This window comes from Salmo trutta, chromosome 4 (genome assembly GCF_901001165.1).
Source record: "Salmo trutta chromosome 4, fSalTru1.1, whole genome shotgun sequence".
Classification (NCBI taxonomy): Eukaryota; Metazoa; Chordata; class Actinopteri; order Salmoniformes; family Salmonidae; genus Salmo; species Salmo trutta.
In genome coordinates, this window is record NC_042960.1 from 63258872 (window position 1) to 63276032 (window position 17161).

Here is a 17161-nt window from a genome sequence, read left to right on the forward strand (position 1 = left end):
CCTGAATATCCCGCTCTGTGACTGGCACGTCCCCCTGAATCTTTCTCTCATATCTCCCCGGGGCGCACAATAGACAAACGACTATTCTACATTCTAATTGTGGCGTGTTAAAGGAGAGGAGGGAAAGGAGGTTGTTTAAGGGTTTGTTTGTTATACATTGCCCAGTCCTGTTTGAGTAGGGAAAGTTGTGTATTTTCACACTGCTGAATTTTATTTTACATTTTTTTAATGGAATTTTTTGTTGTTGAAAGAGGGACATGGAATGGGCTTAGTGCAGTCAGTGAATGAGCTGACGATAATGTGTGAATGTGTGGTGTGAGTAGGTGTGTGGTGTGAGTGTGTGGTGTGAGTGTGTGGTGTGAGTAGGAGTGTGGTGTGAGTGTGTGGTGTGAGTAGGTGTGTGGTGTGAGTAGGTGTGTGGTGTGAGTAGGTGTGTGGTGTGAGTAGGTGTGAGTGTGTGGTGTGAGTAGGTGTGTGTGTGTGGTGTGAGTAGGTGTGTGGTGTGAGTAGGTGTGTGGTGTGAGTAGGTGTGTGGTGTGAGTAGGTGTGTGGTGTGAGTAGGTGTGTGGTGTGAGTAGGTGTGTGGTGTGAGTAGGTGTGTGGTGTGAGTGTGTGGTGTGAGTAGGTGTGTGGTGTGAGTAGGTGTGTGGTGTGAGTAGGTGTGTGGTGTGAGTGTGTGGTGTGTGGTGTGTGGTGTGAGTAGGTGTGTGGTGTGAGTAGGTGTGTGGTGTGAGTGTGTGGTGTGTGGTGTGGGCCACAGGAAGTGGAGACCACGTGATGAGTGTGTTTTTTTCAGGTTGTCTCTACATTACATTGGAACCGACCATTGAAAGTGTGATAAACCACATGACTGTCTCAATAGTTTTTACTTAGCTTCGCTGCCTCCTGTCCGCGCCTAAGTTATAACTGATTAGGAAAGCATTGAAACACAGCCAGACAACCATGTAAATCTCCCCTCGAGTATGTACTGCTCTCCTCACGCTCATCATTAATGGAAGGTTGTATTAATGTCCCACCGTTAACCCAACTGTGTTTTCCTCCTGTTTACAGAGGAGCAATACAAGGTGGAGACCAGGACCATCGCTGTGGACTTTGGTCTGTCGGACATCTACCCCAAGATCGAGGCTGGACTGGCAGGCCTGGAGATCGGAGTGTTGGGTAGGTGTTCCTTTAGTCTGGTCGTCCTCGCTCTGTATACCACCACATTCTCATCTGTTTCACAAAATATCCTCACAAACCACATACTGACATCGGTCTCATAATCTACGCAGATAAACGACTCTCACACACACTTTTGACATTGTACGTTTTGTTTGTTGTACCGAGGTAAACGTGTCAGTGTTATTTTTACATTTCCCAACAACACAGACCAACACTATGATGGCATGCATGTTAACACTTTAGTTTATAACAACACATGCCGCTGGTCTGTGGAATGTCTGGTCATGCTGCTGGTCTGTGGAATGTCCGGTCATGCTGCTGGTCTGTGGAATGTCTGGTCATGCTGCTGGTCCGAGGAATGTCTGGTCATGCTGCTGGTCTGTGGAATGTCCGGTCATGCTGCTGGTCCGAGGAATGTCTGGTCATGCCGCTGGTCTGTGGAATGTCTGGTCATGTCGCTGGTCCGAGGAATGTCTGGTCATGCTGCTGGTCCGAGGAATGTACTTTGACACCTTAGAAAATAAGATGCAGTCAGTCCTGAGTTCTAACCCTGGAGTTATGTGACCCTAAAAACCTAAAACAGTAGAAGTGTTACTCTATTCTCAGTGTGGTCATCTAGAATGAACCGCCTACTAATATGCCTTAGGAAGTACCTACAGAGTGTATTAGTTTTCACGTCACTCTGTCAGTCCACATTCTTGCTGTGTGACAGTGTCACTTTCAGACAAGACCATTGTTCTTTGTGTGAGAGCCCATAAGTACATGTGCTGCTTGGCTTGCTCTTCCAGTTTAAGGTGTGGTTGTGTGCCCTTTTTATGAACACCTTGCTCTCATAAGGTCCTGCTGCCCTCTGGTGGCTTTCAAGTGTAACAGCAGCACGGATTTTAATTTCCTTATTGCCAATAACTATAGTCTCGTCTGCTTTAATAAAAGAAAATATATATATTCAACAGTGAACAATGTTGGAATCTCCTATCCCTACCCTGAGTACTTCCTGCATATTCCTGACCTGGACAACGTGAGTTTGAATTTTTTTTGTGTGAAGCATGGGCTCACCATCAGTTACTTCAGGGAGACTGACACCTTTTTGAAACCAGTTGAGTTCCAGAAAGTTCCTAGCGTTACTTTAGCTGTAGAAAAATAAACTAAGACAGTTTGCATTTGGAATGATTTAAAGATGCATTCTGGGATTGCACAACAACATTTGTAACATGTTGCGTAAATTGGATTCGTAACATATCACACTATTTACAAAATTCGTGAAACACAATTGGATGACGTAAAACGGTTTGAAATTATTAAAGTTTGAGAGGAGAGTTTTTACACTTAAACTAATGTTTTTCTTCATTCTAGTTCATCACCAACATGATCAATGTCAACATGACCTCTGTTTGCCAGGTAAGAGTTCTCTCGTTTCTGGAGCCTTTCTATGAGTGTATATGTATACCATAGATTTATCATCTAGTATATTTTTATCAGTGACGGTGTGCACTTTGTCTGTCTGAGGCAAAGTTCATGGTTTTCAGTGGTAAGACAACGTATTGACGACACATTGGCACAGACTGCATGTAGATGGGAATCCATCTTTCTCTCTTCCTCTCCTCCTTCTCCACTGTTGCTGCTGTGCTACCTGAAGGTTCCCAGAGCATGGGTGAACTACACCAAACTGTCAGTGTTCACCCATGGACTACCCTTCCTTCCTCTCTCTCTCTCTCCCTCTTGCCCTGCCTCTCACGTGGCTGAAATGTACCAGCGTGCCATACATCTCCCATAATGCCACTGGGGTAAATCTGTAGTGGGATCTAAAGTTCATCGCTGGTCCTGTATAATTTTAAATGACAGTGTTTTTAAGAGACAACTTTCTTGTCCAATCGAAATTAGAATTTTGTCCGGAAATGGAATATTTGCATAAAGTGTGATCTGTAGTAGTGTGATCATATTGTCATATTTAGTTTGTACTGTATATTTAGTTTGTACTGTATATGCTGCAGCCACTGTCCTGACCTGTTCTGTCAGATCGTTGACCTGTTGCTCAGGAGTTGACCGTTCTTTCCCTTTTCAGATGACCCGTCTCGTCCTGCCCAGAATGGTTCAGAGGTGAGTTGGTTTCCTTCTATAAGTTCTGTTGCCACATTTCATAAAAGAACGGACATTCACTTTTTATTTGCGTTAGTTCCAAACTAGGTAGTCTGAGCCAGCTCTTTATAAGGGGTTTTACGTCTCAGGCAAAGTCTTGCCATGCTCATCCACGTGACAATGCCGTGCTTCACCGTTAAACTACAAATCCTAAATAAAATCCTTTGTCAACCTGAGTGGTTGATTTTTCACCCACCCCCTTCTAGTGCCAGTGTGGGTACCAGTCTGAGCGATCATTCCACTCCTCGTCACTATAATTCCATAAAGAGTTGGCAAGCGGGCAGAAACGGGCTGTGGCACTCAGGCTATTCCAATGCTGGAACCTACATCAGAAAAGCCTAAATGTGCTCTATTAGAAGGACCCTGATATGAAGACGGGCTTGATATGTTTAGAACAGGAGACGGGGCTTGATATGTTTAGAACAGGAGACGGGGCTTGATATGTTTAGAACAGGAGATCAACAGAGTGTTATCCAGAGGATACACTAATACACAGCTCCCCCACCTCCCAGCTCCCCCACTTCCCAGTAACGCCTCCCCCACCTCCCAGCTGCGGCTGCGCCTCCCCCTTCTCCCAGCTCCCCCACCTCCCAGTAACGCCTCCCCCACCTCCCAGCTGCGCCTCCCCTCCTTCTTTCTAGCCCTCTTTCTTTGTTCCCCGTTCTGACCAGCTGCTTTTCAATTCACACAAAGTGCGCCCTCAGATTGGCTCGGACGAATCACATGGGATCTCTGGGCCAATGGAAAGGTGAGGGGCCAACCAACCCCATTTTCACTACATCACTGCAGCAACAGGGGCGCAAACTACGTCAGCAAGCGGCTGCCATGGCAACCCACACAGTGACTTTGATTACTGTGTGTGGCAGTTTACAGTGGAGCTAGTCTGCTTGTACTCTGACAAACAGACCACGGCACCTTGCAGCGCACCATAGCAGGACAAGCAGCTGCTTGTACTCTGACAAACAGAGCACGGCACCTTGCAGCGCACCATAGCAGGACAAGCAGCTGCTTGTACTCTGACAAACAGACCACGGCACCTTGCAGCGCACCATAGCAGGACAAGCAGCTGCTTGTACTCTGACAAACAGACCACGGCACCTTGCAGCGCACCATAGCAGGACAAGCAGCTGCTTGTACTCTGACAAACAGACCACGGCACCTTGCAGCGCACCATAGCAGGACAAGCAGCTGCTTGTACTCTGACAAACAGACCACGGCACCTTGCAGCGCACCATAGCAGGACAAGCAGCTGCTTGTACTCTGACAAACAGACCACGGCACCTTGCAGCGCACCATAGCAGGACAAGCAGCTGCTTGTACTCTGACAAACAGAGCACGGCACCTTGCAGCGCACCATAGCAGGACAAGCAGCTGCTTGTACTCTGACAAACAGAGCACGGCACCTTGCAGCGCACCATAGCAGGACAAGCAGCTGCTTGTACTCTGACAAACAGACCACGGCACCTTGCAGCGCACCATAGCAGGACAAGCAGCTGCTTGTACTCTGACAAACAGACCACGGCACCTTGCAGCGCACCATAGCAGGACAAGCAGCTGCTTGTACTCTGACAAACAGACCACGGCACCTTGCAGCGCACCATAGCAGGACAAGCAGCTGCTTGTACTCTGACAAACAGACCACGGCACCTTGCAGCGCACCATAGCAGGACAAGCAGCTGCTTGTACTCTGACAAACAGACCACGGCACCTTGCAGCGCACCATAGCAGGACAAGCAGCTGCTTGTACTCTGACAAACAGAGCACGGCACCTTGCAGCGCACCATAGCAGGACAAGCAGCTGCTTGTACTCTGACAAACAGAGCACGGCACCTTGCAGCGCACCATAGCAGGACAAGCAGCTGCTTGTACTCTGACAAACAGACCACGGCACCTTGCAGCGCACCATAGCAGGACAAGCAGCTGCTTGTACTCTGACAAACAGACCACGGCACCTTGCAGCGCACCATAGCAGGACAAGCAGCTGCTTGTACTCTGACAAACAGACCACGGCACCTTGCAGCGCACCATAGCAGGACAAGCAGCTGCTTGTACTCTGACAAACAGACCACGGCACCTTGCAGCGCACCATAGCAGGACAAGCAGCTGCTTGTACTCTGACAAACAGACCACGGCACCTTGCAGCGCACCATAGCAGGACAAGCAGCTGCTTGTACTCTGACAAACAGACCACGGCACCTTGCAGCGCACCATAGCAGGACAAGCAGCTGCTTGTACTCTGACAAACAGACCACGGCACCTTGCAGCGCACCATAGCAGGACAAGCAGCTGCTTGTACTCTGACAAACAGAGCACGGCACCTTGCAGCGCACCATAGCAGGACAAGCAGCTGCTTGTACTCTGACAAACAGAGCACGGCACCTTGCAGCGCACCATAGCAGGACAAGCAGCTGCTTGTACTCTGACAAACAGACCACGGCACCTTGCAGCGCACCATAGCAGGACAAGCAGCTGCTTGTACTCTGACAAACAGACCACGGCACCTTGCAGCGCACCATAGCAGGACAAGCAGCTGCTTGTACTCTGACAAACAGACCACGGCACCTTGCAGCGCACCATAGCAGGACAAGCAGCTGCTTGTACTCTGACAAACAGACCACGGCACCTTGCAGCGCACCATAGCAGGACAAGCAGCTGCTTGTACTCTGACAAACAGACCACGGCACCTTGCAGCGCACCATAGCAGGACAAGCAGCTGCTTGTACTCTGACAAACAGAGCACGGCACCTTGCAGCGCACCATAGCAGGACAAGCAGCTGCTTGTACTCTGACAAACAGAGCACGGCACCTTGCAGCGCACCATAGCAGGACAAGCAGCTGCTTGTACTCTGACAAACAGACCACGGCACCTTGCAGCGCACCATAGCAGGACAAGCAGCTGCTTGTACTCTGACAAACAGACCACGGCACCTTGCAGCGCACCATAGCAGGACAAGCAGCTGCTTGTACTCTGACAAACAGACCACGGCACCTTGCAGCGCACCATAGCAGGACAAGCAGCTGCTTGTACTCTGACAAACAGACCACGGCACCTTGCAGCGCACCATAGCAGGACAAGCAGCTGCTTGTACTCTGACAAACAGACCACGGCACCTTGCAGCGCACCATAGCAGGACAAGCAGCTGCTTGTACTCTGACAAACAGACCACGGCACCTTGCAGCGCACCATAGCAGGACAAGCAGCTGCTTGTACTCTGACAAACAGACCACGGCACCTTGCAGCGCACCATAGCAGGACAAGCAGCTGCTTGTACTCTGACAAACAGAGCACGGCACCTTGCAGCGCACCATAGCAGGACAAGAGGAGAGTCCTCTCATCCCCTTTTTTTGTTTTGTGTGTTTCAGGTCCAAAGGTGTGGTCCTCAACATCTCCTCTGCCAGTGGCATGTACCCTGTCCCACTCCTCACTGTATACTCCTCTTCCAAGGCAAGGGCCACTCATAGACCTCTATATACAGACACGCACCACCCGCAGTCCGACGGATACAACACACGTGTTTATAAAATGTTCCATAGTAGGATTTGTTACATATAGCGAAGCCTTTTGGTTCTCCAGCTGTAGTTCAGTAGGGGGCGCTCTCTCATATTCAAAGGGATTTATTGGCATGGGGAAATGTATGTTTACAAAGCAAATGGTAAACAATCGGTAAACATTAGTCAGTTTTAAAAGAATATAGACATTTCAAATGCTATATTATTGACCATGTACAGTGTTAAAGTATGAAAGGGGAAATAAATACAGGTATAGTTTGTATTTACAATGTTTGTGCTCCTCTGGTTAGCCTTTTGTCATGGCAACGGGCCACAAATCTTACTACTGTGATGTCACACTATGGTATTTTGCCTAACAGATATGGGAGTTTATCAATGTTTTGATTTGTTTTCCAATTCTTTATGGGTCTGTGTGCTCTGTGGGGAAACATGTCTCCTATTGTGGTCATACATTTGGCAGGTTAGGAGGTGTAGCGCAGTTTGTACCTCATTTTGTGGGCAGTGGACACATAGGCAGACCTGGCTCTCGAGAAGACAGCGAGGCTAAGTTCAGTCTGTAGACAGTCAAGGATTTTCTTCATTTGGGTTTAGTCAGTGGGCAGGTATTCTGCCACTGTACTCTCTGTTTAGGGACCAATAGCATTTAAATTTGCTCAGGTTTTTTTTTTTGGTTGATACTTTCCAGTGTCAAGTAGTTATTTTTGCTTTCTCATAAAATTTGGTTTGGTCTAAATGTGTTTCTGTCCTGGGACTGTGGGGTCTGTTTGTGTGTGAACAGAGCCCCAGAACAAGCTGGCTGAGGGGACTCTTCTCTAGGTTCATCTCTCTGTAGGTGAGGATTTTGTGGTGGAATGTGTGGGTATCACTTCCTTTTAGGTGGATGTAAAATTGAACAGCTCTTTTGGGGGATGTAGATAACTAGCGGGTATCGTCCTAAATTCTGCTCTGCATGCATTGTTTGGGGTTTGCCTTGTACACAAAGTATATTTTTGCAGAATTCTGCATGCAGTCTCAATTGGGTGTTTGTCCCATTTTGTGAATTCTTGGTTGGTGAGTGGACCGGTTCATTAACTGATTTTAAGTATTATTATTTTTAGTCACATCCTAATTGGGATGTTGAGTTTCATGTTCCTTTTGATGGCATAGAAGGTCTGTACATGATGATGATGATGATGATGATGATGATGATATCTCTTGGTTTCTTTAGGCTTTTGTGGACTTCTTCTCTCGTGGACTTCAGGAGGAGTACAAGGCCAAGGGAATCATTGTCCAGGTAGGAACTCTCTTCCTGTTTACCTGGGCCACTTTCAGCAGGACACCACATTGGCCAACGTTCACATACAATTGTATTATGTAGAACAAACATGCCTCTCTAGCAGGTAGAATGGGATAAGGGATCACCTCAGCTCTATTCATGGAATTTCTATCTGCAACGTTTGCACAACGTTCTACAACGTTTGCATACAAAACATGACCCTGTTCGCTACTTATTTCCATCTGACTTATTCTCTGTCAGTTCCACAAAGCTAGCTATGGCTACACTGTACAGTTCCACAAAGCTAGCTATGGCTACACCGTACAGTTCCACAAAGCTAGCTATGGCTACACCGTACAGTTCCACAAAGCTAGCTATGGCTACACCGTACAGTTCCACAAAGCTAGCTATGGCTACACCGTACAGCCCTGCAGTTCCACAAAACTCAATGTTTCCCAATCCTGGTCCTGAGGACCCAACGTTTGTTTTGTTTCTGCCATAGAACTCATACACTTGATTTAACTATTCTAAATGTGAACCCCTTTGGGTCCCCAGGTCCCAGATTGGGAAACACTAACTCCAACAGGCTTCAAGTCGTCTCTTTGACGTGGATACTGTTGCTGTATGTACATTGTTTAATTATCAGCTAAACTTTCCCTCTCTCTCGCATCTTTTGTTTTCTAGAGTGTGCTGCCCTTCTTTGTGGCCACCAAAATGACCCGTATCAAGAAGCCCACCCTGGACAAGCCCACCCCCGAGCGCTATGTGGCCGCTGAGCTGACCACCATCGGACTGCAGGGCCAGACCAACGGCTACTTCCCCCACGCTGTCATGGTACGGACCGACCCGCTCATCTCCCTTAACTTTTTCAATTAAAGAAAAACTTTGGAATTGTTCTTATTTTTTACGTTTCTTGTTGGACAAGTCGAGGTAGTCCTTCCCCGTTTTCAGTACGTTTTCTTCTGTTTGGTGCAGAACATTCTGAGCTGATATGATCTGTTTGTCATGTAGAAGCATTCTGTTTCACATCACTGAATAGTGAATGCATCCTCTGTGTACAGTGCATTCGTAAAGTATTCAGGCCCCTTGACTTTTTCCACATTTTGTTAAGTTGTAGTCTTATTCTAAAATGTATTTAAATGTTTTATTCTCATCAATCTACACACAATAACCCCATAATGACAAAGTGAAAACACGTGTTAATTTTTTTTGTAAATTTATAAAAAATAAACCCCTACCTTATTTACATAAGTATTCAGCCCCTTTGCTATGAGACTTTAAATTGAGTTCAGGTGCATCCTGTTTTCATTGATCATGCTTGAGATGTTTCTACAACTTGATTGGAGTCAACCTGTGGTAAATTCAATTGATTGGACTTGATTTGAAAAGGCACACACACCTGTCTATATAAGGTCCCACAGTTGACAGTGCATGTCAGAGCAAAAACCAAGCCATGAGGTCGAACAAATTGTCTGTAGAGCTCCAAGACAGGATTGTTTCGAGGCACAGATCTGGGCAAGGGTACCAAAATATGTCTGCAGCATTGAAGGTCCTCAAGAACAGTGGCCTCCATCATTCTTAAATGGAAGAAGTTTGGAACCACCAAGACTCTTCCTAGAGCTGGCCGCCCAGCAAAACTGAGCAATTGGGGGAGAAGGGGCTTGGTCAGGGAGGTGACCAAGAACCCAATGGTCACTCTGACAGAGCTCCAGAGTTCCTCTGTGGAGATGGGAGAAACTTTCAGAAGGACAACCATCTCTGCAGCACTTCACCAATCAGACCTTTGTCGTAGAGTGGCCAGACAGAAGCCACACTTCAGTAAAAGGCACCTAAAGGACTCTGACCATGATAAACAAGATTATCTGATGAAACCAAGATTGAACTCTCTGACCTGAATGCCAAGCATCAAGTCTGGAGGAAACCAGGCACCATCCCTACGGTGAAGCATGGTGGTGGCAGCATCATGCTGTGGGGATGTTTTTCAGCGGCAGGGACTGGGCAACTAGTCAGGATTGAGGCAAAGATGAATGGAGAAAAGTACAGAGATCCTTGCTGCTCCAGAGCGCTCAGGAGCTCAGACTGGGATGAAGGGTCACCTTCCAACAAGACAATGGCACACAGCCAAGACAATGCAGGAGTGGCTTCGGGACAAGTCTCTGAACGTCCTTGAGTGGCCCGGACTTGAACCCGATCAAACATCTCTGGAGATGCCTGAAAATAGCTGTGCAGTGACGCTCCTCATCCAACCTGACAGATCTTGAGGATCTGCAGAGCGGAATGGGAGAAACCCCCCAAATACAAGTGTGCCAAGCTTGTAGCGTTATACCCAAGAAGACTCAAGGCTGTAATTGCTGCCAAAGGTGCTTTAAAGTACTGAGTAAAGGGTATGAATACTTATGTAAATGTAATATTTCTTTTTTTTTAATACATTTGCAGAATTGTCTAACCTGTTTTTAGCTTTGACATTGCGGGGGGAAACTATTTAATCCATTTTAGAATAAGGCTGTAACGCAACTGTGGAAAAAGTCAAGGGGTCTGAATACTTTCCAACTGCACTGTGTACACTGAGTGTACTAAACATTAAGAAACACCTAATATTGAGTTGCACCCCCTCCACCTTTTGTCCTCAGAACAGCCTCAATTCATTGGGGCGCATGGACTCTACAAGGTATTGAAAGCGTTCCACAGGGATGCTGGTCCATGTTGACTCCACTGCTTCCCACAGTTGGCTGAATGATCTTGGGTGGTGAACCATTCTTGATACACACGGGGAAACTGTTGAGCGTGAAAAACCCAGCAGCGTTGCAGTTCTGGACTCAAACCGGTGCGCCTGTCACCTACCATACCCCTACACTTAAATGTTTTGTCTTGCCTATTCACCCTCTGAATGGCACACATACACAATCCATGTCTCAAGGCTTAACAATCCCTCTTTAACCTCTCTTGGACATGTGGGACGCTAGCGTCCCACCCGCGGGACACCCCGCCAACAGCCAGTGAAATAGCAGGGCGGCAAATTCAAAACAACAAAAATCTCATAATTCAAATTTCTCAAACATAAAACTATTATATCCCATTTTAAAGATAATCTTCTCGTTAATCCAACCACATTGTCCGATTTCAAAAAGGCTTTATGGCGAAAGCATAACATTAGATTATGTTAGGACAGCGCCTAAACAAGAAAAACCACACAGCCATTTTCCAAGCAAGGAGAGGCGTCACAAAAACCAGAAATACAGCTAAAATGAATCACTAACCATTGATCTTCATCAGATGACACTCCCAGGACTCAATGTTACACAATACATGTATGTTTTGTTCGATAAAGTTCATATTTATATCCATAAACCCCATTTTTACATTGGCGCGTGATGTTCAGAAATGTTTTGCCTCCCAAAACATCCGGTGAATGAGCACATCAATTTACAAAAATACTCATCATGAGTGTTGATAAAATTTACAACAGTTATTGAAAGAATTATAGATCCACTTCTCCTTAATGCAACCGCTGTGTCAGATTTCTTTACGGTGAAAGCACATTGTTCAATATTCTGACTACAGAGCTCAGCCATCAAAGCAAGCTATACAGTTATCCGCCAAGTTCTGGAGTCAACTAAACTCAGAAATAGTATTATAAATCTTCACTTACCTTTGCTGATCTTTGTCGGAATGCACTCCCAGGACTCCCACTTCCACAAGAAATGTATGTTTTGTTCGATAAACTCCATATTTATGTCCAAATACCTCCGTTTTGTTCGCGTGTTCAGATCACTAATCCAAAGGCATAATGCGTGAGCGCAGAACCAGAGACAAAGTCAAATAGTTCCATTACCGTTTGTAGAAACATGTCAAACGATGTTTACAATCAATCCTTAGGGTCTTTTTAACATAAATATTTGCTAATATTCCAACCGGACAATAGCGTATTCATTACAGAGGGGAAAAAGAAGGAACGGCGCGCTTGTGTGCCTGCGAGGTAAACAACTCACTGGTCCCAGGCTTGAGACTGCTCTTATTCTCTCCCCAGTAACAGTAGAAGCATGACACAAGGTTCCTAAAGACTGTTGACATCTAGTGGAAGCCTTAGGAAGTGCAAATTGACCCCACAGACACTAGTTTGGAAAGGCAATCAGTTGGAAAAACTACAAACCACTTCCTGGTTGGATTTTTTTCTCAGGTTTTTGCCTGACATATGAGTTCTGTTATACTCAGACATCATTCAAACAGTTTTAGAAACTTCAGTGTTTTCTATGCATATCCTACCTTCTGGGCCCGAGTAGCAGGCAGTTTAATTTGGGCACGTATTCATCTGAATTTCCGAATACTGCCCCCTGTCACTAAAAAGTTAACCTGTCTCCTCCCCTTCATCTACATTGATTTTTGAAGATTTAAGAGGTGACATCAATAAGGGAGCATAACTTTCATCCAGATTCACCTGGTCAGTCTGTCATGGAAAGAGCAGGTGTTCTTAATGTCTTGCCGCTGGGCTGGCTGACCACTACCCTGGTGCCCATTTAACCTGGTCTTCAGGGCTGGCTGACCACTGCCCTGGTGGCTATTTAACCTGGTCTTCAGGGCTGGCTGACCACTGCCCTGGTGGCTATTTAACCTGGTTTTCAGGGCTGGCTGACCACTACCCTGGTGGCTATTTAACCTGGTTTTCAGGGCTGGCTGACCACTACCCTGGTTGCTATTTAACCTGGTTTTCAGGGCTGGCTGACCACTACCCTGGTTGCTATTTAACCTGGTCTTCAGGGCTGGCTGACCACTACCCTGGTGCCCATTTAACCTGGTCTTCAGGGCTGGCTGACCACTACCCTGGTGCCCATTTAACCTGGTCTTCAGGGCTGGCTGACCACTGCCCTGGTGGCTATTTAACCTGGTCTTCAGGGCTGGCTGACCACTGCCCTGGTGGCTATTTAACCTGGTTTTCAGGGCTGGCTGACCACTACCCTGGTTGCTATTTAACCTGGTCTTCAGGGCTGGCTGACCACTACCCTGGTTGCTATTTAACCTGGTCTTCAGGGCTGGCTGACCACTACCCTGGTGCCCATTTAACCTGGTCTTCAGGGCTGGCTGACCACTACCCTGGTGCCCATTTAACCTGGTCTTCAGGGCTGGCTGACCACTACCCTGGTGCCCATTTAACCTGGTCTTCAGGGCTGGCTGACCACTACCCTGGTGCCCATTTAACCTGGTCTTCAGGGCTGGCTGACCACTGCCCTGGTGGCTATTTAACCTGGTCTTCAGGGCTGGCTGACCACTGCCCTGGTGGCTATTTAACCTGGTTTTCAGGGCTGGCTGACCACTACCCTGGTTGCTATTTAACCTGGTCTTCAGGGCTGGCTGACCACTGCCCTGGTGGCTATTAACCTGGTCCTCTGTTGTCTTCAGGGCTGGCTGACCACTGTCCTGGTGCCTATTAACTTGGTCATCTACTTCGGGGCCAGGATGAACCGAGCCCAGCGCACTGGATACCTGAAGAGGAGGAAGTTGAGGGAACTGGCCAACCAGAGTAACGGGACGAGTGACAGGCTGAAGAGCGAATAAACTGAACTCCATAGCAACGAATGGGGACTAGAAGCTGACCATAGAACTACCATTCAACTACTCTGACTACCCTGGACTATGTACGTTTTGATCAGGGTTCCTCAACCCTCTCCTTGCCCCCCCCCCCCCCCCCCCCCAGAAGTTTCACATTTTTTAATTTTAGCAGTAAACTGGCACACCTGATTCCATTAGCCAAATGATGATTAGTGGACTAATGGTGTCAGGTGTGCCAGTTTAGGGTTAAAACAATGTGAAATGTCTGGGGAAGCCTGATGAGAGGGTTGGGCAACGCTGCATTAGATAATGGTGTTAAATTTTCACTTGACTGTTTTTAATATTTTTGTGTGTCACTGAGTCCATGTTGATGTAACTGTTGCATGTCTCTGAATGAAGTAACTAGCCAAAGTGGCTGGAACAAAATAAATGAAAAGGTCTTTATTCTCAGCACAGGGAATAGTTATTTTTCTATGTAACAAAAATAATTGGTGATAAGAATCTAAAATATATTTTATGTACGTAAAAGCAAGCTATATCTTCAGGCACTTTACGAAGTGTAGTTTACACGCTGTGGCTTAAAAGTGTACAAGTGATCAAATCTTAATTCCTCCTGTCCTTGATTCCTAATTTCCTTACCGACCTCTGTAAGCACATTGGAGGACAGGCTCGACGGTCCCACCCCTCGAACCGCTTCCAATGAGCTTCGAGAGGGAGGAATCAAGGACCCGAATAGTCAGAGTTGATGGCTTATACGCTTTTCAGACCTAGCCCATGTAAGGAGCTCTCTCCAGCCTCAGCTTGTCTCGTCTTGACTTTAGCTGACTTTTTTTGTGTGTATTTCAGTTTTTGTGGATTTGTTTTGTTTCCTGGTTTCAGTTGTCCAATCGCAGTCTTGTAAGGTTGTTTTATGGATTTGATGGAGGAAAAAAAAAAGTACATTCTTTTCTCTTTGTCATCCAGTTCATGTTGGTTTTGGTCCAACAAGAGGGACTCTGGCACATTGAAGTCCTTGTATGGAGCTCTGAACGAGTGACAATAATAGTTGAAAAGCTGACAGTACACGCTGTTGGCTTACAGCTCATATACTGTATTGCAGATACCAAAGATTGTATGTAATATATTGTGCAAGATTGCCTCGTTGTACAACAAGCACAACTATTTCTGACTGTGTTGGTCTGTGATGGCCTCGCGTCTCTGTAAGCCTTGTTCTGACCAATGTTCAGACTTGAACCGTGGTGCCTTTTTAGAAGTTTTCACAGTGTGAAACTCCACCAGTTGTTTTTATATTATCAGGGATGTTGACCAATGAATTGCAATGAACTCCTGCTGCTTTGCACCTGTAGAATAATCAGATTTTTTTTTTAAATGATTTTACAACTTTAAAAAATACTGTGCAATGTGCTCTGTTTTTTCACTCTGACTTTTTGTATGATTTCTGGATATTATTAATGAACTTGTACTATGCTGTTTAAAAGGGATTCAAATGGCAAGTTTTTATTGCTCATGTGTAAAACCTCACAATTTTTTTTTATAAAACATTGTACTGGTATTTGGGGTGTTTTCTCCGGTGTTCCTTTGTGGTAAGATTCATCCCAAATGGCACCCTGTTCCCCTAGTGCACTACTCAAAAGTAGTGTACTGTAGGAAACAGTGTACCGTTTGAGGACACAACAAATGTGTTCCCAGCCTCCATCTTTACTAAGATTTTGGGGCCAATACGATCTCTTTTATGTCACTTTATGATATCACAACAGAGAATCCACCATTGTCATAGAGTTCCAAGAACAGCAAGCAACATCTGTCTGCATGCGGAATGACCAGAGACTGTCAAGACGAATGATAAGTGGCTACTTCTCTGAATATTTAAATAGTTTACTTTATTGCTTCTTACTGTGTTTCATTTGAGACCTTTACGCGGAAATGAAAATAATTGGATAAAACTGACTTTTAACTTTTTGCTATAAATAACTTTTTAATGTTAAAGATGGGACACATTGAATGAAACACCTGCCACTAACATTATATGAGGTAATGTTTCGTTGTGTGAGGAATACCTAGGTCTTACTGGGTTGAAGGATTTGGTTTGGAAGGTCTAACCAGAAGACATTTCAAAGCATTCCACTGAACAGAAATATTAATGCAACAATTTCAAAGATTTCTTATGCGGAAAATCTGTCAATAGGGCCAAATGAATTTCTCAAACCTATGGCTTTCACACGACTGGTAATACAGATATGTATCTGTTGGTCACAGATATCCCCCCCCCCACAAAAAAAAAACATTGGCCTCACATTGGGCCTCAGGATCTCGTCACGGTATTTTTGTGCATTGAAATTGCCATTGATGAAATGCAATTGTGTTCGTTGTCGGTAGCTTATGCCTGCCCATACCATAACCCCACCGCCACCATGGGGCACTCTGTTCACAACGTTGACATCAGCAAACCGCTCACCCACACGACGCCGTACACGTGGTCTGCGGTTGTGAGGCCGGTTGGACGTACTGCCAAATTCTCTAAAACGATGTTGAAGGCGGCTTATGGTAGAGAAATGGACATTCAATTCTCTGGCAACCGCTCTGGTAGACATTCTTGCAGTCAGCGTGCCAATTGAGCACTCCCTCAACTTAAGACATCTGTGGCATTGTGTTGTGTGACAAAACTGAACATTTTAGTGGCCTTTTATTGTCCCCAGCACAAGGTGCACCTGTGTAACGATCATGCTGTTTAATCAGCTTCTGGATATGCCACACCTGTCGGGTGGATGGATTATCTTGGCAAAGGAGAAATGCTCACTAACAGGGATCTAAACAAATTTGTGCACAAAATCTGAGAGATGCTTTTTGTTCATATGGAATATTTCTGGGATCTTTTTATTTCAGCTCATGAAACATGGGACCAACACTTTAAATGTTGCATTTAGATTTTTTTTTTCAAGTTCAAAGCAGCCGCTGGGCTGGAAGACATTTCAAAAGTAGGTTTCCCAAGTATGTTAGGCACGCTACTAAAATAGTCAAAAGCTCATTTTGTTTGAAGAAGCAGGATTGGTTGGCAGGGTGAGGATCAATAATATATAGCCTATGTATTGTAGCCTACATTTGTACTACACTGTGTCTTATAGTATGTTGGAATGATAATGCCATTGGTTAAATAGGAGATACAAATATCCGTTTAACATAGGCCTACTGCTAACAGTGGGTGATGTCACAGAGGGGTCATGACATGGAGACAGACTACCATGGCAATTTGAGTTCTCTAAATAGAACATATAGCATGTGATGTCATAAAGGCTGTTTCCTGAGGGAACAATAATAATCACTATAATAATAGACTTATAGTGCTTTTCGTTACTTATTTCAAAGCTCTATAGAGAAAATTAGATCATATTCATTCAAAACAATGTAGTTATAGGTTAAGCCCCAACCCAACCCTAGTAGCCATGACTTTAGCCACTCACCTAAACGTACATGTACATCTAATGGTCCACTGGAATGTCTGAGCCTTTTCCATTCAGGGTCATGTTCAATTGTAAAAAAAAACAAAAGAAAAGAAAA

General features: G+C 45.6%; 1 protein-coding gene across 7 annotated transcripts in view; it reads left to right on the plus strand.

Annotated features, from left to right (window-relative positions):
* LOC115192836 (very-long-chain 3-oxoacyl-CoA reductase-A) overlaps positions 1-13736 on the plus strand; it is a 32889-nt gene extending 19153 nt beyond the window's left edge. For 2 of the 7 annotated variants that reach the window (XM_029751714.1, XM_029751717.1), the window contains exons 4-11: positions 1051-1158; positions 2115-2179; positions 2515-2559; positions 3224-3258; positions 6661-6742; positions 8015-8080; positions 8747-8896; positions 13457-13736. In XM_029751714.1, coding sequence (XP_029607574.1) covers positions 1051-1158; positions 2115-2179; positions 2515-2559; positions 3224-3258; positions 6661-6742; positions 8015-8080; positions 8747-8896; positions 13457-13612 — 707 coding nt within the window. In that variant the 3' untranslated portion in view covers positions 13613-13736. Of the gene's footprint in view, positions 1-1050; positions 1159-2114; positions 2180-2514; positions 2560-3223; positions 3259-3968; positions 4046-6660; positions 7038-8014; positions 8081-8746; positions 8897-12592; positions 13101-13456 lie in introns of those variants that run through there. The other 5 variants (XR_003877999.1, XR_003877998.1, XM_029751719.1 and 2 more) reach the window with 5 other exon arrangements.
* Positions 13737-17161: the final 3425 nt, after the last annotated feature.